Source organism: Callithrix jacchus, chromosome 5, assembly GCF_049354715.1.
Source record: "Callithrix jacchus isolate 240 chromosome 5, calJac240_pri, whole genome shotgun sequence".
NCBI classification, from domain to species: Eukaryota; Metazoa; Chordata; class Mammalia; order Primates; family Cebidae; genus Callithrix; species Callithrix jacchus.
In genome coordinates this window covers 148,941,438-148,967,912 of record NC_133506.1, presented here as the reverse complement: position 1 = coordinate 148,967,912, position 26,475 = coordinate 148,941,438, and the positions used below count along the sequence as shown (strand labels likewise).

At 36.4% G+C, this 26,475-nt stretch overlaps 1 protein-coding gene across 2 annotated transcripts in view; it reads left to right on the top strand.

Annotated features, from left to right (window-relative positions):
• The window catches only part of UBL3 (ubiquitin like 3), an 85,098-nt gene extending 69,546 nt beyond the window's left edge, over positions 1 to 15,552 (top strand). For both annotated transcript variants that reach the window (XM_002748920.6, XM_008998073.5), the window contains 4 exons: positions 2,770 to 2,878; positions 7,893 to 7,979; positions 12,323 to 12,400; positions 12,696 to 15,552. In XM_002748920.6, coding sequence (XP_002748966.1) covers positions 2,770 to 2,878; positions 7,893 to 7,979; positions 12,323 to 12,400; positions 12,696 to 12,748 — 327 coding nt within the window. In that variant the 3' untranslated portion in view covers positions 12,749 to 15,552. The remainder of the gene's footprint in view (positions 1 to 2,769; positions 2,879 to 7,892; positions 7,980 to 12,322; positions 12,401 to 12,695) is intronic.
• The last annotated feature ends 10,923 nt before the right edge of the window (positions 15,553 to 26,475 follow it).

Genomic DNA, 26,475 nt, shown 5'->3' with positions numbered 1-26,475 from the left:
TTCTCTCATTTAATATACTGTGGCTCTTTACATGTCAGATCATACAGATCTTTATCTCATGTCATTTAACAGCTGCATGGATTTCCATGATAAGGATATACCATCATTTATTTTCCTATTTCCATATTGATAGACATCAGGGAAAATCAAAAGTAGGCTTTGGTGTCACCTTTACAGTCCTAAAGACTAAATCTGTTTCCTTTTGTTGTTTTAAAATATTGTAATTTGAGTAAAAGCCCAATGGAAATTAATTTTAAGCTTAAAAAATTTTAAGAAGTAGTAAGTTCACATGATTTGTACAACTCTTAATTAGGAAGCTTGAATTTAATTATATTTTTTCTAGTTAAATACAAGTGGCTGAACTATTAGGGATAAAATTTCTTGGCCATTAATGACTGAATAAAGATTGCATGTAAGTTCACAGGGTAATATGCATTTATTATTTATACTTAAAGAGAAAGCCATGAGTAGTAATGTATCTGTGTTGCATACATGTTAGGTTCCTTGCTTGAAGAATTGCTGATTACTTATTTGCTATGGGAAATAAATAAGGTGGTTCTTTTGTAGAATGTGATCATTCTTGCAAACTAGTACTTGAATTTGTTGAAGTGGAACTCAACAAGGTTTTTGGATCACTTTTTTACTGTAACATGATTTTATCAGATCTCTTCTTGTATTTAGCTATTTGGTATAATTTCATTCTAATTAGGAAAAGCAGCAAGAAATTCTTATTGGGCATATTTGAAAGGGCTTTTCACCTGGAATGTAGATTATTTTTCTTTTATCTTTTAAAAAACCTTTAATTGAAATATGTAGATAGAATACAGGTTCTAATGTGAAATCTACTTCCACTCCATGTAATATGAAATTCAGTTACCACTGAATCCAGAGTTCTGTTTACAGCTTTTTATAGGGGACATATTTTATAGCTTTCAGCAAAATTTTCAAACAATAAATTTTCAAATTGATGAGGTGCTGGGAGTGACTTTGGCCATGGTGGTAGTGAAGATAGAAAATCAGTGACTGCTGTAATAGGCACCAATTCCTTCATTGTAGACTTTAGCATCTTAAAGACCTTCTGCTATTTTTAATAAGAAAAAATATTAGGAACTGAAAAGGAGAGCTTGGGTAACCTGGGACCTGGCACAATTCAAACTGGTACAATGAGATTCTCTGTTCTTTATATATAGAGAAAGTAGGCTAGATTGCCTTATCCCAGGGCTCAGCTCTGGACTGGACTCAACTTTTAGTAGATCTTACTCTTTTAACAAAAGCCAGGAGTAATAGGAACAATACTTGTATTTCTGTGACTGACAGGGAAATACATAGATATGGTGTTTTTAAAAAATATTAAATTAATTATAACATAAAAATTAAACATTTGAGAAGTATATTAACAATGTTATAAGCAAATATATATGGACTTGGAAATGTGAAGCCAGTAGATCTCACACACTTTAATTCTATTATCCCCCATAGGGTTATCACTGAGGATGAATTTATATCCTTTGTCCCATGTGTCCCACCCTACTCCCCCTAAAAAATATATGGGCATGCAGTTGGGACTAAAATAGTTACTATTATTGATTCCTCCTTTAACTATTATAAAAGTCTTTAAAATTAAAGTTTCTTGGCCAGGCTCAGTGGCTTCCACCTGTAATCCCAACACTTTGGGAGGCTGAGGTGGGCAGATCACTTGAGATCAGGAGTTCAAGACCAGCCTGGCCAACATGGTGAAACCTCATCTCTACTAAAAACACAAAAATTAGCAGGGTGTGGTGGTGGGTACCTGTAATCCCAGCTACTTGGGAGGCTGAGGCAGGAGAATTGATTGAGCTCAGGAGGCAGAGGTTGCAGTGAGCCAAGACTGTACCACTACACTCCAGCCTAGGTGACAGAGCAGAGACTGTCTCAAAAAAAAAAAAAAGAAGGAAAAAAAAAAAAAAATATATATATATATATATATATATGTATAGTGTTAATTTGTTTAGGTTTTAATTTTCATAGGATAAAAAGTTATATATATGGTTTATTTTTTAAAATATTTTTAAGAAGTAGAGTATCAGGTGGGACACAGTGGCTCATGCCTGTAATCCCAACACTTTGGGAGGCCAAGGTAGATTGATCACCTGAGGTCAGGAGTTCAAAAACAGCCTGACCAACATGGAGAAACCCCGTCTCTACTAAAAATACAAAATTAACTGAGTGTGGTGGTGCATACCTATAATCCCAGCTACTCAGGAGGCTGAGTGAGGCAGGAGAATCACTTGAACCCAGGAGGCAGAGGTTGTGGTGAGCCGAGATCCATTGCATTCCAGGCTGGGCAACAAGAGTGAAACTCTGTCTCAAAAAAAAGAAAAAAAAGTACAGTATTAACTAAATTTTTTCTGTTAGTGATGAGATCTGCAGTGTCAACATTTTTATTAATTTTGAATAAAAATGTATATTCTATAATAATAGTGATAACTTGCAAAAGTTCCATTCTGAACATTGTTGGAATAATTAAAAGCATAATGAATTTTGGTTTTCCTGTGTTCATTTATTATGGCAAATATGTCACACGCAAACACACCTTAAATAATAGGAAATAAAATCAAATATTAAATTCCCATTCTTTTAAAAAACGTTTTATAGAATTTAATCAAATAAAAAGCACAATATAGCATTGGTAATAATTTAGAATGTGATTGAAATGAAAAGCCTGTGAGTCTTCTTTTTAACTTAAAAAATTTTTAGATGTATACTAAAATAATCATTGTCTTCTTTCAGATAAATTTGCGCCTCATTTTGGTAAGCGGAAAAACAAAAGAGTTCCTTTTTTCTCCTAACGATTCTGCTTCTGACATTGCAAAGCATGTATATGACAATTGGCCAATGGGTGAGTGATACTTTTCTTTTGAGCATGAATAATGTTGATTCTTTATGCCCTACCTTGTCTCACACACATTTTGAAACTGTTATAAACATGTAACTTTTAAAAGAACAACCAAAACTTGAGAGTATAAGGCTCAGATATAGAGGATCATTGTATCCGTCCTTATCTTGCTCTTCAGCTGTCTCATTCTCAAATGGTAAAGGAGCCCAGGATGCAATAGCTCTGCTTCTGCCTTAGAACTGTTTAATGTAAGTGAACACACTAAAAAAAATGTTTTTGTTTTTGAGATGGAATCTCATACTGTTGCCAGGCTGGAGTGCAGTGGCACCGTCTCAGCTCACTGCAACCTCCAGCTCACTGCAACCTCCGCCTCCCAGGGTCAGGTGATTCTCCCGCCTCAGCCTCTGGAGTAGCTGGGACTACAGGCACACGCCACCAAGCCCAGCTAATCTTTGTATTTTTAGTAGAGACGGGGTTTCACCATGCTGGCCAGGATGGTCTCAATCTCTTGACCTTGTGATCTGCTCGCCTCGGCCTCCCAAAGTGCTGGGATTACAGGTATGAGCCACCACCACAGCCAACCAAAAAATATTTTTAATAAAGAAAAATGCAGCCAGGGATAGTGGCTCATACCTGTAATCCCAGCACTTTGGGAGACCAAGGCAGGAGGATTGCTTGAAGCTAGGAGTTTGCGACCAGCCTGTGCAACATAGCAAGATATCTTCTCCACTAAAAATTTAAAAATTAGCCAGGCATGGCAGGACATGCCTGTAGTCTCAGCTACTTGGGAGGCCGAGGCAGGAGGATCACTTGAGGCCAGGAGTTTGAGGCTGGCATGAGCAATTATCACACCACTACATTCCTGCCTGGGCAACAGAGCAAGACCTTGTCAAAAAAAAAAAAAAAAAAAAGAGAGAGAGAGAGAGAGAGAGAGAGAGAGAGAGAGAGAGAGAGAGAGAGAAAGAGAGAAAGAGAAAGAAAGAAAGAAAGAAAGAAAGAAAGAAAGAAAGAAAGAAAGAAAGAAAGAACACAAAATAGTGAATATACACACACCTTCATATCAATAAACCCATTTTTACCAAAACACAAAGAGGAAAGAACCACTATTTTTAAGAGATGATAATACATTCTCTATGATCTTCTTTAGTTAGTCTATTTAAAATTGAGTTTGAAACAAAGTTAACTTCTAATTCATGTCAGTTCTTATGTTCTCTGAACTACTACAAGGTCAAGATGATTAATGTCCATCTGTGCTTTGCATTTTCAAGCCGGTAACCATAATAGTCTTATAAAATGTGTGTGTTATTTCTTCCTTTCTCTGATTTTTTATATAATGCTAAGACTGTTGGCTGGGCATGGTGGCTCAATGTCTATAATCCCAGCACTTTAGGAGTCCGAGGCAGGCAGATCACTTGAGGTCAAAGAGTTCAAGACAAGCCTGGCCAACATGGTTTAGTAGAAACGCTGTCTCTACTAAATAGAAAATTTAGCAGGGTGTGGTGGTGTGCCCCTGTAATCCCAGCTGCTCAGGAGGGTGAGGCAGGAGAATCTCTTGAACCCAAGAGGCAGAGGTTGCAGTGAACCAAGATCACACCTCTGCATACTCCAACCTGGGTGACGACAGAGTGAGACTCTGTCTCGAAGAAGGGGAAAAAACAAAACAAAAAAACTTGCCTTCCTCAAATGAATCTGTGGTTTATTTTCTTCCTTTTGAACTTCCCTAAATGTCATCTTGATCCTATGTCATTATCATAGTGAAATGATTTTTTTCAGCTGATTTCACTTAATTTTATTAGCAGAAGCAATTTGAACTTTTAAAAGACAAGACTTGTTTTGACAACATAGTATATATACACAATGAATCAATTAGGTCAGTGTTTCTCAACCTTAAATAATATATTGAACTTTTCTAGAGGGAGACAATTCTTATAGATCTCTAGTGCTGTCTTAAATTATTTTTATTATAATGCATATTTTAAAATGCGGAAATGTAAACCCAAGCTCTTTATTCTTGTTAACTTATATACATAATCATAAAAATAAAGATGGATTCAGAAAATGCAAATGTAACTCTGAAACCAGTAATGTTCAAATTAACAACATTAATGTGCTGGATGATGTATGTTTGCCAAAGCCTACTCACTGCTTACCCCATGAATATTGTTGAGTTTGTCATGCCTGTGTTCCTACATAGTGTTTGATGACCAAGTTACCTGTAGAGTCACCATAAAACCTTTATTTATACAGTATAATGTTGTCATTCAGTTTTCTCTTAGATAGAATGCATTGTTTGCCTGTTAAGTGAACCTCTGTTCTTATCTCTTTAGCCTCTTAATTAAAGGATTACTGAGTGCTTGGCACCAGTACAATCATAAATTTAATGCACACGTGAGTACTAAAATCCCAAGGCTGCACTTGGTTATAAAGTGACTATTTAAATCATCTACATAATCTCTTCCAGATTTCATAAACATTGCAGATTTTACAGATTTTAATTAAAATGAAAATAGAATTTAAAACTTATTGAAGAGGACTTTTAGACCCTAAGAACATGTCTTTGTGGATTCATAGGCCTAAATTTAAGAAATACTGATTTACACAACTACTTTTAACTACTGGATCTTTCCTCCCATTAGTAACCAAGGGGCTAGTTTCTAAATCAGGGAGATACTGAAACTATGAAGGTGATAGCTAAGAAGGAATTTTACAAAAGCTAAAGAAGACTAAATTTGGGCTCTGAGAATATTGGCTATTCTTTATGGCCAGGCCGGAATAGATAACTATCAGCATGAGAAGCATTTTAAAATATCTGAGAGTGATGTTGTTCTAAGTGAGATACAAAAAGATTACTTTTATGAGATTTTTTTTCGGGGGGAGGTGGTGGTTGTAGAAATAGCTATTGACATATGGATATTGCAGAAGAGATAACACAAGGCAAACAAGGGGAATCACTCTGAAATGTATTTTATTTGGGCAATATTATAACAAGGTAAAATAAATATTTTTACTTTCATAATTACTTAGATATTAAAATTAGTTTAAATTTTTTAAAAAGATCCTGATTAAAGGTAAGCAAAAATCAAGTATAAGTCTGCCATAAATAGAATCCCAAATGACCAAACCATCTACCAGTACTGAAAATTGATTATATCAGTGGATTTTCCCTTATTTAAAAAAAAAAAAAGATTCCGATTCCCAGTATTTCCTCAGGTTGCCAAATCTATTCAGCAGTTTTAGATACTGCAAGGAATAAAGAGAAATACTTTAATTTTTATTTTATATAAAGTATTTAAATTAAAAATCTAAGTCTATATTGTATCACATAACATTATAAAGATCAGCAAATGTAAATACTTATTGATTCTAATAACAAATGTGTGGCAAATATTAAATCAATAAAAGAAAATACTTTGTGCAATTTACTTGTTGAAAGAGTTAGTTTTTCTTAGTTTACCCTTATGTTATTTAGTGGAAATATTACTGACGGGTGGAATAGTTAGACACATAGCTGTTACTGGATCAAAGGTTCAAAAAAGTCTGTTACACTTAGGGTATGTTAATAACACCTAAAATTCTTCATTTAAGCTATATTCTAACGTCTCTCTAAATTTCAGATCATTGGAGAGGGGAAGAGAGATAGTATATTACACTGGTGGGTGTGTACATGGAAATCATGACACTCTGTATAAGCTAATGAAACATGTGGCTTCAGGTTTCTGCATTCCCAAAAAATTTTTCAAGTATTTTTAGAATATTAGTCTTTGTTTCCTGTGAATTAAACAATTACTGTTATTTACCTTTGTATCTATGGAGCACTTCCATCTTGACCAGAAATATTCTATTAAACAATAATTTAGGAAGTGATGAATTCAAAGCAGTTCATACTATAGCGTTAGAGACATTTGATCTTTCTTCCAGAATAGGAGGGACCTGGGAGCAATGGGATTAGAAGGCAACAAAGGCTTGCTGAAGAGAGAAGGAGAAACAGACTAAAGGCATGGGGCAGGGGCAGGAAATGATTGGGATTCATTTCTCCTCTGCCGATTTCTGCTGTGCCTAAATCACCTAGAGGCAATCAGTGGTTTTATTAAATTCATATTCACATTTTGACCAGTCAAAAAATAAAAGTAAAAAAAAGTCTGTAATTACTTCCTTTCTGTTCTATCACTCTCTCTTTTCAGAATATTTTTTGTGTTGACCATTATCCCTTTCTATAGGAAACAAACATATTAGAATTATTGACAAAAAAGACAAAGGAATTCTCATATCATTAACAGAATCAAGGGTTAAATTGTTACATCTACAAGTTCATGAAAATTACCCTTACCCTCTCATAACACCAGTGTCCTTAAATCTTTATTTTAATGGAGTGGTTTCCATATTTTACTATAATATAAATTATAGGCTGAAGTTAAATATTCTGTTACCCATTCTGCCTGCTAATTTGTCTTTTGATTTTCTTTGTACACTTTTCTGGCTTTCATATTTGTACAGTACCTCCTAATATATATTATTTTTTGGGTTTCTTCTAAGTCATTTTGGGTGAGGTGTACTAAAGTTGTGTCTTCTCTAATGTTTACTAACTGACTTCAAAAAGACAATAAGATAATAAATCAACGTTATCCAAAAGTAAATACTTAATTTTTTTGTTATTCTCAGTATCAATATATTAATTGTTTTTTAGATCTTTGTTAAGCCTGCTGTTTTTTACTACTCGGTAGGTCTTTCCCAACTCATTTGTGTTAACTTTGTACACTTGGGGACTACAATTTAGTACATTTTAGTATTCTTTAAGAAGCAAAAACAAGTCTTTTTGTAGCTCTTGCTACTTAACAAGAAGAGTAAGCAAGAACTAAGGTTGTGGTGAAAAATGAACAGTTACTGTTTTGAATACTTGGAAGCTCCAAGAGTCTTCTTTGTATTCTAACTGATTTGGGCCTGAATTTTTAAAACAATATATTAGTACCCTAACTATTTTGTTAGAATATACCTAACCAGTTCACTGGATTCTTTTCAGACTGGGAAGAAGAGCAGGTCAGCAGTCCAAATATTCTACGACTTATTTATCAAGGACGATTTCTACATGGAAATGTCACCTTAGGAGGTAACAGCCACCTTTGTAATGGGATTTAATGTCCGTCTCTTGGTAGCATGATTCATTTGTTTTAAATGCTAATGTCTTTGAATTTACTTAAAAAAGGGATAAATTCAAACTGAATTCTGCCTATTTCTGGTATGCCTACTCCTTCATATTGTATATTCTGTTAAATTTAATTTTAGGACTGTAATAAGTATTTACTACCTTGTGAAATAAACTCTATCCCAGTATAGGTAGGATTCTACACCTATTATTTTATGAATATAATGTTATTATATTTCTGAATAATGTAATTTAGATATAGTATTTTAAACTTAAGACTGGACATACAAACTAGGAAAAATTTATGATAGTTTTCAGATACATGAAGGGATGTTTTCAGATGTTTCTGTCTGACACAATTGCTAATCATGTGAGAATAAAAGTAAGTGGCTGACATTAGGGCAGCATTTTAGTGTAGTAGCTGAAGGAACAGATTTTGGAACTAGACTGTTTAAGTTATGTGTTAGCTTCATTACTTGCTGGCTGTATAAAACTTGGGCAAATGACTTAACCAACCTGTGTTCCAGTTTCCTCATCAGTAAAATGGGATTACAGTAGTGCCTACCTCATAGGTTAAGAAAGGGTAAATTAGTTTATGTATTCAAAGTGTTTGCATGCATAAATTGTGCTTGGCACATAGTAAACACCTTAATTGTTAGCTATTATTGTTCTTTATTTATGATTGCAGAAATCTAGCTCAATAGTGCCCCCTTATGGGGTACCTTTTCTACCATCCACAAGACTTGTTTTGTTTTGCAAATAGATATTTCAAATATATTCAGATAAGTGGAAATTTATAGGCAAATGAAATGATCTATTTAAATATATATTTATTCCACTAAATGTAGTCTGAATTTTCCCCTCTAAAGCTAATATTTAATCTATTTTTCCTTAAAGGTAGAATATTTGCATTTATTCATTCAGCATGTATTTATTAAATTCTTATGTGCCAACACTGTGCCCAGCACTTGGGAATACAGGATTGAATAAGACAGAAGCTCTCCCTTGAGGATGTTCTAGTATTACACAGCACAAACAGATAAAATCCACTGGTAAAAATACTAGGCAATAAGGGCTAAAATAGATGAATGCAAATGATTTTATGGCAGTATCACATAAGTAAAAAACTTCAGGATATAATCTCACACTAAGTTTCACTAGTAGAAGTATAACTGGTCTAAAAAAAGTGCTGCTGTCTACCAAGAGATATCTGGTACTTTAAAATACAGCTTTTTAAATTTGTAGCTCTTTTTATAGCTTTTGTGTAAATAGACCAACTCTTAATGCGCTTAATTTAAGAAATGACTATAAGCTTCCTGGCTATATTGTACATTCATTAAGGATGGGGCCATGTCGTAGTCTTTGTGAAATTCTCTGTGGCTCGTACAAGATCTTATGTGAATTAAAAATTGGTAAATGATGGTTGAATTTAATCTATTGATTATGTGAATGAACCTTGAAATGCTTCATATCCCTTTGAGTATTGATCTATGTGAGCAATTTCCCACCAACTGCATTCCTTAATTGTCTTTTCTGTTGTGACCTCAAAGTTTAAACTTCATATTAAAAATCGTAGAATTTGTTAAAAATCTAAATTACTGATTCATTCCCACTAAAGTATAAATTTTTACCAGTTTTTTATTTTGAAATTTGTTTTAGAATAATTAACAGATTGACATGTAATTATTATTGTCATTCTGCATTGCTGTCCTTCTTTTCAAAACCAATAAATTATCTCTGGCCTTAGTGATTTAGACAGTATAGAAGCATGGCCTGGACCTCCACGTTAATCATTGTAGCTGTGTGTTTGAGCAAGTTTAGATAACAACATTAAACTATTTGTCTTTTGGGTCTCAGATTTTCTTTTTAGCCTCCCTGTGTCCTTCAATGTGAAGAATAAAGAAGATAGCACACAGGGAAATGCAACCGTCTTTAAATATTTGAGTGGCTGGTATGGAAGAAGGCTTTGCATGGCCCTAGAACTTGCTCTATATAGCCCTTTGAATCAGACTTAGAATCAATAACTGGAAATCAAAGACAGTTTTCTATTCAATATAGGAACGAATATGTGAACAGATTGAACTACCTAAAGAAAGAATAGACTGCCAGGGACAGTTAGTGAGATCCTAGTTATAGGATTCACTGAATTACCACGACGTAATGGGTATGCAGCCATGAGTGGAATTCAGCCATTATACGGGCAGTTACAGTAGGAAGCCTGGGCCTTCTCTACCATTCTTGAATTGAATCCCCCTTTTGAGATGAACCTTTAAAGTCAGAGAGAGTTTCAGTTCATTAAAGGAAAGCTGTGACAGCAGCCTTGTTAATTGGAGGGTGAAGATGATGATCAGCTAGAGCTCTGGCATTCAGTATGTCCCAGATTAGCATTTCCAAAAACGTAGTTCTGAAATAGTGGGCATGAGACTCATCTAGGATACTTATTTTCAAATGCAGATTTCTGCATGCCCTCTGTCCCCAACCCCCATCTCCTAATTTTACTACTGAATTGAATTCCTGGGTGATTTTTATATATGCTAAAGGTTGAAAACCTCTATTCTGGATATTGTACGAGTGTCATAGGAGAAAGCAGAAGCACCCACAGTGAAAGGAAGAGAATGCATTTTAGATTCTGGTATTCCTCTTCTTTCACATTTTTAAATATTATTAACATCAATACCTACTATTTCTAGTTTAGTCAGATGGAGAAGAAAGATAACAGCTCCCATGCATTACATTTGTACAAATGGTAAGCCTCTCAGGAGCTCTCTAGGCCACTCTGACATTTTTTTACATTTATATCTCAGTTCGCCCACCTTTTTTCTCAGATACATTTTCCTTGGTATCTCAAAATGATGACGGTAGTATACACTGAATGCTTTCTTTGTGCCAAGCTCTGGGCAAAGTACTTTGCTTGGATTGTTTCATTTAATGGACACAGCTGTAAAGGGCAGGTAATAGAATTAGTATCTCCAGTTCAGTTGAGGAAACAGAAGCTTAGAGAGAGGGTAAGTAATTATCTGAGAGTTACACAGTTGGAAGTAGCAGATATGAAAATTTTGAATCCAGATCTGTCTATTATTTGAGTCAAGAGGATGGGTATGAGAATGATATACAGCTTGGTATGTGTACATTTTAAGTTCAGTTCAAGGTTTAAAATGTTGATCAGGCTTCCCCAAGTATTTAGTGAAAATTTTAATAACATAAAGCCTTATTTACATTTTGATTTAAGTCAGGCCTAGGAAGTTATTCTAAAAGCCTCCCTTTTTTTATTATGTATTTGTGGGCCCTGGTGCTTCATTTGAACATCAGAGGTTAAAAGTGTAGACCAAATAATGGCTGGCCAACTTTAAATAAGGACTCACCTTGAACATATGGAATAGTAGTAGTTTTGAAGATAATTATGATTCTCTTAAAAAATCTACATGTTAACCATCATCCTATAGAGCAAGTTTTAAAAAGCAGGCAGCTGGAGGATCATTCTTGCTAAATAATGATCATAAAAGCCTTACATCAGTTTGTAGTTTTTCAAGAGGAGGTAGTTTGAGGTGTCAGAACTAAAATATCACAACTATAGAAACAGTTCTGGAAGTTAAATACACCAGCTGCTTCTGATTTTATACACAGAGTAACAAAGGGATTTACCATGAAACTCGGTGTTTGTATTTGCCTTAGTGGACATGGGTGTGTATTATATGTCTGAAATATTTCATAATAAAATTTATTAAATATATGAGTGAAAAAAAGTCATAAAGACTTGTTTAGGAAACCATGATTATTGATAATGCCAAGACAGTGATTATTTTAACCTAATCTTTTTAAGAAAATTCTAATGGACAAATACAGGAGTGAGAATAAATGTTTAAAATCAAATTAGTTTCTTGCATTTCTACATCATAGTAGCCTGTTCAGTGCAGTAATTTTATTAGAAAATTGACAAGTAATTAGATTTAGAAATGAATATCTCTTAATCTAAACTTTTCCCTAATCAAGTATTCTTTAAAAAAAATTTTCAATTTTTTCTCCTCTAAAGTCTCTGATATTAGCCAATTGCATACTTTTTCTTATATCATTTCTTAAATAATAGAGATAAATGTGTCAAGCAAATGGCTATAACTCTGAAGAATAATTTTTAAATTTTAAATGTTTTTTCTGATAATTTAATTTTGTAAAGGTACTCTGAGTTGAGAAGTTCAATCTGTTGAGGAAGTCATAAAAAGGCAATCAATTTTTAAAATGGGTTTAAATATGGTTAGTGATTTTAATAGGTCAATATATGTGTAACTAATCATCTTTTGCTTTTCACATAGCATTAAAACTTCCTTTTGGCAAAACAACAGTGATGCATTTGGTGGCCAGAGAGACGTTGCCAGAGCCAAACTCTCAAGGTAAGCCATGCACTGGAAAGTGTCTCAGTTGATGCACAGACAGGCATTCAAAACCTCTGGGTTTTCCTTGGATATTTGGAGGGAAGGGAAGTTTGCATGAATAGAGATTGTCAAGCAAGTAACCAGACATTTTTGAAACATGCTAAAATTAAAAGAACATTTATAGCAGTTTCCTAATTTTGAAAAATGCAAACATTTTTAAAAACCCAAAACTATATCTACACTTGATTGCCTAGCGCCTTTCCCCTCCAGTTCTAGAATTTTTATAAATGAGGCTCTTCTTCGTTTTCTCTAGGTCAGAGGAATCGTGAAAAGACTGGAGAGAGTAATTGTTGTGTAATCCTGTAAACACTGTCTGCCTAGTGTGATGCGATATAGTCTTTGTCTTTCATGCTGCTGGGACAGAAAAGACCCGACATTGCTTCAGAAACCGTTCAGAACAGTCTGCCTGTAAATCCATGGAACTGAATTTTACCACATGAACACTGTCATCTCTTCTCATGAAAGTAAAAAGAACCCAAGAACATTTTTCGCTATGATTTTTTATTTCTTATATTTTTATGTTGAGCTGTTTTAAAACATATTGGTTTTTGAATGCAGTCAGTCTCCAGGGTAAAAACTAACAAGTTATCTTTCGTAGCAGAAACCATTTTGCTGCCACAAAATTTTCATCATCAGAACTAATAAATTAAGTATTCCAAATACAATTTGCACTAAAAAAGATTGACATTATTTTCCTCATCAGCAGAATTTATAACAGTTTATGGTACCTAGAAATACTTATATATATATAATTCCACACTAGAAGACACTCAGCAATTAATGAAGTTAATTACTGGGCAAACCTGAGAGGAAAAAATGGAAAAGAAACTAAAATGTTGGGTGAATTCTACCAAAGTCAGCCGTGGTGGCTGCACCGGCACAGAATACTAAACTGAGTGTGACTGTTTTCACTGCAGCAAATGAAAAAATGTGCCTGTTGAAAGCACTCAGTAGAGGGCTGATTCTTTCCTTTAAGACATGCACTCTTGAATCCTACAGTAACTGAGTGCTTGTTTAGACAGCACAAGAAGAGGTGAGAGTGCGACTCCTAGCCTTAATGTGTGGGAGGGTATTTCCAGTCACTCATCGGCTTTCATTATTGAGCAGAAACATTAGAAAACCTCATTGATCGATTTTATGTATTTGAATATCAGCAAATTGAATTTTCCATAATTATCATTAATTTGGAACCACATCCAGTGTCATGCTTACTCCTTAGAGAGTTCAGATGAATTCTTAAAAAAACTCCATAGTTCTAATTTTGTTTCTTTATATAGTTTGCATTTGATATTAGTGCTTGCAATTGTATTAAAATCAAAAGCTGATTTTTATGGCATACACAAATAGGAATGCCACTTTTTCTTTTGCTTTGTACCAATAATTTAAAGATTGATATGCTAAAACAATTTGCACAGCACTAAAGCATGAGCTAGTTTCATCTAAACCTGTAAAAATATGAAAGATTTTATATTTTTTCACTGGGAAGAAATTCTTCCTGGATGAAATTACAAATATGTGTAGAATATATTTAATAAAAGACTTATAAAATACCTAACTATAGGACTTAAATATAGATTGGCGTGTAGTATATAGAACAATATTCCATATAAATAACTAGCCTCTATAAAAATGAAGTTGCAGGCTGACATTACATTCTGTACTTACTGTCAACAGCCCTTACAAACATTAAATGTAAATGGTTTCAAATGGTCAGCATTGTTTAAATGTAATCAGGTTATTTTATTCATTGTTAATGCTTTGATGAAAAGGCTTTATATGCAGTAGATCTACAGAAATATTGTTCATAATGATCAGAATTAAATTTGTATAGAGCAGAGTTTTAAAACAAATGTAAATAGCACTAAACATTTTCTTTCTGCAACCTGTACTTATAGATTCTTCCTGTAAACTAAATAAAAACAAAAAATCATAGTGTATTTTGGTGGTAATTTTAAAGGTCTTGATTAGGTCAATAACTGTTTAAGCACTGTCCCATTCTTTTATTTCTTAAGCTTTTAAAATTCATTTAATTAATATTCTGTTTTGGTTTGGGGAGTATTCCCAGTGTATCTTTGATATTTAACCTGGTTAATTTGTACACAGTCACAACAATGGATAGAACTATGTATTCTGTTATCACTAAAACGTTATATTCAAGAGATGTTAAATATTTATATGCTTTGTTGACTAGCGGAAAGGTGAATTCTGTTAGTGTTGACTAAAGAATCTGGTAGTTGCCTAATTGGGCAATTAAACAATTTATGGCTCTATTCTTTTGTAAAATGAACTAGTAATTTTAATACCTATTTCATTCTAATTACTTTTTTTTAAGGGACTGTCAGTTAAGATTTTGTTTTTATGATGGTTAAAAATAATTCTCTCGATTTTTCAATATATTTTTCTGTGTTCTCTCAGATTATATATTTCCCTCAGTTTAGAGTTTTTGATGTGGGATAAACTGTTTCACTAGTAGAGAAAGAATTGTGTCGCTTAATACCTAATATCATAGTTGTACAAAATGAAAAAAGAATAAAAGTAGCAGTAAAATTATATACTGAAAACACCAAAAATTTAGATGCCTTAATAGTATATATGTGAAAATACTCAGCTGTCCCTTTAAAAATAATTCCTTGGACGGCCTGATGGTTAGAATATGATTACTTATATCCAAGGCTATTTTTGAATATCCCTCTGCCAAAAATACAGCTCACTTATCTAAAGGTGAGAGCTGCACAGATCCAGTAATGTACATAAAGCCTGAAGGATGAGCCTGTGCCCCTGCCTGACGCTGGTATCTCACTCATCTCTTTTACCTAAATTGTCCTAAACGTTGTCAGGTGTTCTAGACAAGGCAAAGCTTTTCTTCTTTATTAAAACCTTAGCATGTCTCCCTGATCTGAACTATTTGCTTTCTCTTCAAGATAAATTGTATTTTACCATGAAAAATACAGTATCTAACATTACCATTCACATTCAATGAAGTTTCGTCATAACATTTATCTTAAGTTTTATGAAGTCATCTTGACCAATGTTACAGTAATTTCTGTTAGCTGATTGTGGTAAACAATGTTTAATGTGCAAAGAAATTAAAACTTTCTTCATCTGTTGTAGAATATTTCTCTTCTTTAAAACAACTTCTATTCCTAATTCTGGTGTATTTGCCTATTCTTTATTTCTATACTATTTTTGTCTTTTTTTCTTTGTCAGTTTATTATACTCTTCAGTAAAATTCAACATGGGGCTAGCCTTTACTCTGCATGGTTTAGCAAAATCAAAGAGAAGTATCAGCCAAAATTCAATATGCCTTAATACCATCTTTATTTGTAACTTTTGCGAGCATTCAGTTTTGTTTTGTTTTTTTCATGCGTGTGTTGTAATGTGGTCACTTGTTAGCCAAACAGAATGATTGGGGTGGGAGGTGGGCTTGAGAGAAGGCACGTGACCTATAATTACAAACACAGCTACAATTGAAACACAGCTGCAGGCTGTGCTGGAGCCTAGGCACAGCTTTTATGGCCACAGAAGGGTGGGGTTCTTGGGCATGAGCAGTCGGTGGTTGGCTGTAACTCCTGGCTTACCCTGACCCCTACACTTGGTGTGCTTTCTTCAGAAGACAGCAGCTTCTATGAAGCCCTTGACACAGGAAGCGGTACGTTGACTTCTGAAAGAGATTGTGGATAGAACTAAGTGAGAGACATCTAATTCTTAAATATCAGAGTTTAATCCAGTACTAAACTGTGAAAATTAATTTCATTTATTACATTATTTTGTAGTCTTCGACAATGATGTCAGATGTTGGTCTTTTAATTTTTCCTGTTCTGCCTCTTTTTTAAAATAACAGCTTTCAAGAAATAGGGAGTGGGCATAGTAAATTCCCATTTGGGGAAAGGAAATGCCCATCTCTTTCATATGAGTCAACCAATAAAAGAGTTGGGTAGACACATTTTCTCAAATGGCTCTGGAAGTGGTTTGTTGTTAGAAGTCTTAGGCCAAGAGTCTGGCTGGTTTTAGAATGTAATTATACATTCAAACATTCTTTGGTATCTTTTATTTTCTACACATGTTCTTGAAGCTTATTTGTTGTAAGGGAAGTCTTACAATGGTAGTGGGAGAAACTTACCTATAGTTAAATAATACAAGGAGGCAGCAGAACCTAGAGGGGAGCTAGGACAAACCGTAGCAGAGCAAGACCCTCAGAATTCTTGTAGGAACATACAGGAAGACATCTGGGAGTTGGCCAGTTCTCAGTTTTCTGCCAGATGAGATGATGGTTTCTCTTTTTCTCTGCATGCTGAAGCCTGGTTCCCCTTATAGCCTTCCTTATCACATGGTTTTCCCTGGGCATCGCTTACCTGGATTCCATTAGTCAGGGTGCCACTCCCCCCCAGTGTTTCTCAGAAGCATTGTTTTTAAGTCTGATAATTTTAACACATCTGCACTTTGACTGATAACTGTTCTTCAGTCCTCAGAGTTCAGAAAACCTCAAGAATAGCTGGGCTTTCAAGTCAGCCTGGCTTTGCTCTGGGTGACCTTGAAAAAGTTACTTAATATTTGAGCTTCAGCTTTTTCATATATAAAATAAAAATAACACCTAGTTTAGAGGGTTGTTGTAAGGATTATTTTTAAATAAATATTTAGGACACAGCTTTGCCCAAGAACTCATGACAAACTAGCAAACCTGTCAAAAGGCTTTATGTTGGAAATCAAGTGCTGGGCACCAACATATACTCTAAACTTTGAGAAGGTAACTTATGAAAAGACCAGAGAAAATGTGGTTGATACTGTGTTCATTTAAAAGGAAGATGAGTGGGGAAATCTCAAAAATAAGCTCTGGAATAGAAGGAAAATAGGGACTCAGCTTCAGATGTATATATGTGATGTACCAGGTCATAGAGCTTGGACATGTTAATGTAAAGACATAAACGTGACCGTCAAAATCTGAGATGCTGTTTGTTACTATGGTACAAAAATACGTTACTGTTGAAAAGAAATTAGTCTAATAAAGCTGGAAAACTACAATATATCAAGAATACACAAAAGGAACTTAGACCTGAGAGGGTAATTAAATGGGGAGTATGTGGATAATGAAAAAAGACAAAAATATGATTGTCAGGTTATATTGTACTTCGTCAGATTAAGGCTGTGAATTTCTGTTCTGAATCTGCAACAGGAAAACACTGAGACAAGACATGGTAGTGATGCAGTAGTTTGGCTGTACCAGACCTTGCTGGGTGCCTTGTTTCCTAAGAGGCCGATTAACTCTTGACTTGCAATCATGCCATCCCATTAGGTTACCAGAAGTAACAAAAGAAAACTCAGGGATTCATTTTGGCCCAGTGGGAAAGAATGATTCTAGAGAAAATGTTTGGATTCTACAGTGAAAATAGGTGTGCACTCAAATGTTAGTAATGATGAAACTAAGGCAGACACTGGTGATTGCTTCTCCAGCATCCCTGCTTCTTTCTTGCTGGGATATTGAGGGGTCACTTTGCTTTCCCTTCTTGTGGCTTAGGAAAGTAGGATGTTCCCAGCTCTGTTACCTTTGGTGTAATTGCTTTAGAAGTGGCCGTGGGACTCCATCTTGGCAGAGGAGACACGAGGGAACTCTGCTGAGTGTGTTTGTGGTGAAAGTTCCTTCGCTCCCAAGAGACCTTTCCAGAGACTCTTTTTGCCTGTGGACATTATTTTGCCTGGATGTGATGATTGAAACTGCTACAGCCACATTGGTACTCAGAGGGGAGCTAGACTTAGGGCAAAGCCAGCACATTAAAGGTGTAGAGGAGAAAGGAAAAAACCCGCCCTTGCAGAGCTGCTGATTTTTTTTTAGCTTTTAAGTTCAGGTGTACATGTACAGGTTTGCTATATAGGTACACTTGTGCCACAGGGGGTTGTTAAACAGATTATTCCATCACCCAGGTGTTAAGCCTAGTACTCATTAGTTATTTTTCCTGATCCTCTACCTCCCACCTGCTACCCCTCTGGTAGACCCCAGTGCCTGTTGTTCCCCTCTATGTGTCCATGTGTTCTCATCAATTCTCTCCTACTTATAAGTAAGAACATGCAGTATTTGGTTTTCTGTTTCTGCATTAGGTTCCTAAGGATAATTACCTCCAGCTCCATCCATGTCCCTGCAAAGGACATGATCGCATTCTTTTTCATGGCTGGATGGTATTCCATGGTGCATACGTACCACATTTTCTTTTTTCAGTCTACCACTGATGGGCATTTAGGCTGATTCCATGTCCTTTTTATTGGGAATAGTGCTGTACTGAACATATGCATGCATGTATCTTTATGATAGATGATTTATATTCCTTTGTGTGTGTATACCCAGTAATGGGATTGCTAGGTTGAATAATATTTCTGTTTTTAAGGAAATGTCACACTATTTTCCACAATGGTTCAACTAATTAACACCTCACCAACAGTGTATAAGTGTTCCCTTCTACACAGCCTCTCCAGCATTTATTTTTTGACTTTTATTTACTTACTATTTTTGAGACAGGTTCTCAGTCTGTGGCCCAGGCTGGCGTGCAGTGGCGTGATCTCGGCTCACTGCAACCTCTGCCTCCTGGGCTCAAGTGATCCTCCCACCTTAGCCTTGTGAGTAGCTGGGACTACAGGCTTGTGCCTGGCTAATTTTTTGTAGGGATGAGATTTCTCCGTGTTGCCCAGGCCGGTCTCAAACTCCTCTGCTCAAGCAGTCCACCTGGGATTACAGGCAAAATCCACCACACCCAGCCTATTTTTTGACTTTTAAGAATAGCCATTCTGACGGGTATGAGATGGTATCTCCTTGTGGTTTTGATTTGCATTTCTCTAATGATCAGTGATGAGCTTTTATTATATGCTTGTTGGCCACGTGTAGGTTCTCTTTTGAAAAGTGTTCATGTCATTTGCCCATTTTTTAATGGGGTTGTTGACTCTTGTCAATTTGTTTTAAGTTCCTTTTAGATTGCTGGATATGAGACTTTTGTCAGATGCATAGTTTGCAAAATTTTTCTCCCATTCTGTAGGTTGTCTGTTTACTCTGTTCATAGTTTGTTTTCCTGTGCAGAGGCTCTTAAGTTTGATTAAATCCCATTTGTCGGTTTTTGCTTTTGTTGTGATTGCTTTTGGTGTCTTCATTATGAAATCTTTGCCCATTCCTATATCCGGAATGGCATTGCCTAGGTTGTCTTCCAGGATTTTTATAGTTTGGGGTTTTACATGTAAGTCTTTATTCCATCTTGAGTTGATTTTTTGTGATGTAAGGAAGGGATCCAGCTTCAGTCTTCTGCATATGGCTAACCAGTTATCCCAGCACCATTTATTGAATAGGGTGAACTTTCCCCACTGCTTGTTTTTGTCAGGTTTGTCAAAGATCAGATGATCATAGAATGCGGTCTCATTTCTGGGCTCTCTATTCTCTTCCATTGGTCTATGTGCCTGTTTTTGTACCAGTATCATGCTGTTTTGGTTACTGTAGCCCCATAGTATAGTTTAAAGTCAGGTGGCATGATGCCTCTGATGTCTCCAGCTTTGTTCTTTTTGATTAGGATTGCCTTGGCTATTGAGGCTCTTTGTTGGTTCCATATGATTTTTAAAATAGTTTTTTTCTGGTTCTGTGAAGAATGTCACTGGTAGTTTGATAGGAATACCAATGAATCTATACATTGGAGGAGCTGCTGACTTTGCTCAGTGTGGAACCCGATACTCTGTACTTCTTGAGAAGTAATCTGTTCACTGGAGCTTTTCCTTCCAATTCAAAGCACGATATACATAAAAGAGAGTGTTAGGCATCAACATCTACTCCAAACCTTATGAAATTAGCTTATAAAAAGATGAGAGAAAATAAGAAGATGATTCTGTGTATTCAGGTCTCTGAAAAATAAATAACTGCTGTATAGTCACAAATTATTCTGATGAAAAGAGGCATCTGAAGAGACCATTGTGACTACACGTCAGCTCTCCAATCTCACAATTTTAAAAGACAGAAAATGGGAGTTCAGATATTTAAATCAAAGAGGAATGTAAGTGCCAAACACCTCTGAGAATAAAGTTGAAAAGGCTGGGATGAGCTGGCGTTTGTTTTGCTGTGCAGAGACTCTTCAGTTTGATTCAATCCCATTTGTCAGTTTCTGTTTTTGTTTTGATTGCTTTTGGTGTCTTAATTATGAAATCTTGGCCCATTCCTGTATCCAGAAAAGGAGTAAAAAGTACATGTTTGTTGCAGTCACACAAAAAAACACAGCAGGGATACACCCCGTGGTTCTCAACTGTGGCTGTACATTAGAGTCACTTAGAGAATTATAATTTTTTGCTTTTTAATGTTGATGCCTGGGCCTCATACCAACCACATTAATTCTGAACACCTGTGACTTGGAGCAGCTGTCTTAATTTTTGCAGATTACTAAGAACAGAAACACATACATACCAAAAGTAGAAGGGAACACACTGTAAAGCTGGGAACAAGGACAGTTAATGTGGAACTGGAAACCAACTGAGGTGACGAAGACAGGAAGCAGGTGCCCAGCTACCTTGATCCAGATAAGTTATATTTCAGTTATATTTCCGAGTTCTAAAGGAACTTTTGTACTCCAAGTAACCTGTTCCTCTCCCAGTTTCATTGTCAGAAGTGGAGGGCAAGACCCAGGCACTCTCTGACAATCTTACCACCATCATCTGCTCTGAGACCACAAGGTACTGCAGACAGCCACGTCACCTCACAGTGTCCTCACTGGAGTCTCCCTGTGGCTCCAGGACATCCCGTATTTTGTATTTTAAGGCTGTCATTTAATTATTGTTTACTTAGTGGTAAGCACTGTTCTGTGTTCATGACATAGGCCCATTTTACAGATGATAAAACAGGCCCAGAGAAGTACTGTGTATTCTTTGAACATTGAAGTTTCATTTTTCCCAGGCAAAGACTATTCCTAAAAATATGCCTTATGATTTTTTTTGTTTTTTTTAAATTGATATTTTTCCATTGTAGGACTGTAATCTCATTACAGAAAAGTATGAGGTAAAGAAAATGAATCCCACTATCCAAACTCAACTCTTAATTATCTTGATGAATTTCCACTAGTCCTCTTTATTAATATGTATACATTAAAATAAAAATAAAAGAGTACTATATACAGAGTTTGTGTGTAATTTTCCTCTTTACATATCACAAGCATATTCTCAGAATATTAAATCATTGAAAACACATTTGCTTTAGCTCTATAATACTCCATTTTATAGGCATGCCATTTTCATCTATTTAATGTTAAAACCAAGTGAAATAGCACTGCAGCCCTGCCAGAATGGCTAAAAATGAAAAGGACTGATGACACCAAGTGTCAGGGTTCAGAGCAACTAATATGCTCAGATATTCTTAGGTGGAATGTAAGTTGAACGATCATTTCACAGAACTTTTGTAGTATCTACAAAAGCTAAATATATATTTATACCCTCCGATGCAAAAAGTTATACCCCAGAATAAATATCCAGCAGGAAGAGTTCGTCTGTCCATTGGAGACATGCACGGGAGAGCCAATTCATTAAGAAACTACAAGCAAAACATCGTCCATCAGTAACAGAATGGATTTTTAAATGGTGGTGTGTATTCATACAATTAAATATCACAAAGCAACTTAAAACAGCACACTACTGCTACATGAAAAAAACAGTATCAAGGGAAGAAGCCAGACAGAATACATACTGTATGAGCTCGTTTAAATAAAGTTCGTAAACAGGCAAAACTAGTCTATGATGATAGAAGCCAGAAAATGGCCACTTTTTGTGGGGGATGCTATTCACCAGCAGAGAGAATGAGAGGACTCCCTGGGGTGCTGAAAATGTCTTGTATGTCTTGAAATGGACAGTGATTCCCTAGGTATTAATTCCCGCACACAAAACGAATCACACTGGTATTTGGCCATTCTTGCGTGGCTATAAAGAAACACCTGAGACTGAGTAGTTTATAAAGAGGTTTAATTAGCTTATGGTTCTGCAGGCCGTCTAGGAAGCATGGTACCAGCATCTGGTCAGCTTCTGAGGAGGCCTCAAGGAGCTTTACTCATGGTGTTAGGGGAAGTGGTAGCAAGAGAGAGACCAGGGGGGTGGGGGAGGTGCCACACACTTCAACGACCAGCTCTCATGTGGGCTCACTTATCTCGAGGACAGCACTGAGCCATGAGGGATCTGCCCCCATGATCCAAACACCTCCCATGAGGCCCACCTCATCCACCAACACTGGGGATCACAATTCAATATGAGATTTGGGTAGGGACAAATATTCAGACTATATCAAAGCTGTACTCCTAATATTTGTACAGTTTATTGTATGTAATTTCTGGATGTATAAAGTTAAATCTCAGCAAAACAAAGCAAAAAGAAAGACATTTAATGAGCACCTACCATGTGCCAGGAAATATACAAGGCAGTAGGAATACACTGGCAGCAGTCCAGGCCGCCTCTGATCTCAGCCATTAGCTTAATTTTGAACATCTAGACTGTTTCAAATATTCCTGCATATAAGTTAATAGAAATTGTAAAGGAATGTGTCAAATGCTTGACTCTACGAAGGATGTAAAATGTAAAAATCTCTACAAGTTCGTGTTTGAAAACTTCTAAACCTATAGAAAAGTTATCAAAATAGCTTAATAAAAACTTTTAAAATGTGAAGGGTATCCTTCATCTATATATTTGGCATTGGTTAGCATTTGCCACGTTTGTTCCATATAGCTAAGGAGAGACAGAGAAAGATGTAACAGAGACAGAATTTGGGGGCAAGAGCTGTCTTTTCAAAGTGCCGATCTCATGACACTTGAACCCTAAATACTATAGCATATATTTCCTAAGACTAGGGACATTCCTTTTCACTTCACGCTCAGAAAATTTAACATCAATTCAAAGTACATTCTCTGCAATACCGCCAATATTAAATTTTCCCCAAATGTTCAATTAATGCTCTTTAAGCCGTTTCTGTTTTTTCCCAATCAGGTATCATTTGTTACGTTTCTTCAGTCTTTTATCACTGGGAGAATGCCCTGGAGTTTTCTTTCAAAGTCTCTTGAGAGGATTTGAGTCTTGTAATTCCACATCCCTGTGCTTCTTGCGCCAACTTGCTCCACTCCCCCGACCCCCTGGATCTGAACTGCATGTCATCAGACAGGGTGTCTGTCACTCCTCCTGGTAGTCAGCCACCAACCCCTGCTACTCCTTACTCCTTCTGCTGTAGCTCTTGGTTCACTGTCACTGTCTCTCTCCAACCCTGTTTCTTTTAAATCGATTCCTCTTCTTTTAAATCCTTGGTGATTTCAAAACCTGCATAGATGATCCTCCCATTACCGTGTCCTTCTGTCCTCCCCACTGCTCAACCATTCGCTTCCATTTTGATTCTCTAGATCTTTTCGTTGCCAATAAGAGCAACTGCTCCATAAGCTCAACGTCAAACCTCCTGCTGTCCAACCGCCATCTCCCACTTGTCCAGCTCACTCCACCCAGCACCCCATTGCCTGTATTGATAGGGACTTCACAGGGGTTTGTGCTACAAAATTGTGTGACTGCCTGCATGGCATGAAAACACACTGTGACCGTGAAGACCACTCTATAAAGGGAAGAAAGGGCTGGAGACCACTTCAAACCAGCAGGATCCCGGATGGCCAACGACGTCTGGATGAAAGCAGATCTTGAAGGACATCATTTGCTCACTGTTAGGCATTTCCATAGTAAAAACATACCCCATCGCCCATGACAGTGTATATTTGCAATGGGAACCACCAGAAAAAACCCTACATGGTGACAGAGAGGCTGTTTTGGGTTCCCGGAAATACCCACCTCTTTCCCCAAAATACTTATGAATAAATAATCCCTTCCCTAATTGCATATATTACATGTAATCAATGAAACTGCCAATCCAAGACCCAGGCATCTCCTTTGAGATTGTGCTCCTCTGTCTATGGGGCAATACTCTCAACAAATGTTACATTTGCTTTGCACCTGGGTTCCGCTCCTGAATTCTCTCTTGCGTGAAATCAAGAACCCACAGGTCCTACAATGCCCTCAGGATTTGGGGGTCTTTGTCTGGCATCAAAGACACCTTTCCCTGAGGCAGCTGGCCACTGCTCCTCCTGTCTTTGAACTGCACTTCACCCTTTTGCCTGTACACACCCTCAGCTCTCTTGTTCTGCTCCTGCTTTGCCTGTCGACAAAATCCTAAGCCTGATTAAATCCAACTCTTCACTTACTCTACATTTGCATCTGTGAAGCCAAGTAGGACTACAGAAGAATACAAACTATACTGCATGGTCTAATTTGAAATACATGGGTAACAACCTCAAGAGAGCTTTTAGTGCTACCCAGCAATTATGCTATCTTCTCCTGGTCCATTCCCACTCACCTCACCGGATGACACTTGCACCACTTCTCCCAAATGCCCAATACCTTCTCCTCCATCCTGCTTTCTAATTCAGAGTAAATAGAAGAAAACAGAAGAGAAACTTTCCAACTTCCTTCTTCCTCTGCCATATGTACAACCTACCAGAAGTGTGAACATACGCTCTGCCTCCTCTCTTAGATGCTCCTGTCTGAGGCCAACCCTATTCCCTCTACCCCCTCAAAGACAGTTAGCAATTCTCTATCTCATATGTAGCATCAAGCTTTTTCCATTCTACTAGGGCATTTCCCTTAGCATATAAACAAATACATTCGAACATATGTACATACTACTCTCCACTTACATTTCTATTGCCACCTACCTTTTTAAAGTCAGTTTTATCGAGGTAAATACAATAAAACGCACCTATTTTGACTATATGAGTCCACGCCTTTTGACAAATGTTTATGAGGGCCTTGTCTTCCCGGTCCACGAGGGGCGTAGTTTCAAAGGCAGGAGTTTCCCGGCTCCACGCCTCCATCTAGGAACCAGAGTGGTTTCAAATGTAAAGTTCTTTGTCTGATTTTCGCCCATGAGGGCAGGGAAAGCCAGTGGGGCGCCTTTGTTCCAAAAATCCCGCCAAAAGCTCCGGGAGGACGGGGCTCTGTAACTCAGGGATGTGGACCAAGTAGCCAATCCGGTATCAGAGTCAAAGATCAATCACTCCAGAGGAAGTTTGGAAGAACTCCTCTCATTGGATGAGAACACGAATGGGGCGGGAATAACTCAAATGTTAAAATTCAGCTGCTCCTTACCTGAAGGGATTGCCCGCTTTGGGATCCCCTCCCACAACAGCGTGGGAGCTATCTCTCTCATTCTCTTTCTCACTCTCTGTCTAATAAATCGCTCTTTGGGTCTACGATAGTTATTTGAATGGTAAGCTCACAGCACCTCCAGTATCCCTTTCCCCATTCTTCTGGGTTAGAAAAGCCAAGAACCTCTTCAGAACTGGGAGCTGGGGACGCTCCTTCGGTTACATTTACACTCTTGTAATCCCTATCACAGATCGCTGTTCATATTTTCTATTTCGTCACATTTTAATTTTAGTTATTAGTGTCTTTCGAGAAATGCGCGCATTTCATCCAAGTGTTAAACTAATTGACATAAAATTGTTAATAATCAATTTACTTGTTATACTTTTCATGCCATAGAATCTCTAACAATATCTTCTTTTTTCATTCCTGATAACAGGTAATTTTTGTCTTTTCTCTCTTTTTTTTCAGTGTAGCTAGTGGCTTGTATATTTTATTGCTCTCAAAGAAACAGCATTTTATTTTCATGGTTTTTGGTTTTAGATTGCTTTTTCTTTTTCTATTTCATTGATCTCCATTGTTATTTTATTTTCTCTTTCTACTTCTTTTTTTCTCTCTCTAATTCTTGATGTACTCTTACTTTTTCTGGCTTCTTGAGATAGAAAGCTTAGATTAATTTTTTTCCTTGGAAGTCCTACTTAAGCTGTATCCTACAAACCTGGCTATATTGTGTTCTCATTTTCAATCAGTTAAAAAATTATAATTTCCCTTGTGATTTCTATTCATGGGTTATTTATCAATATGTGTTTTCTTTCCAAGCAGGAATTTTAAAGATATTTTTTAATTATTGATTTTCAAATGATTTCCACTAGGGACTG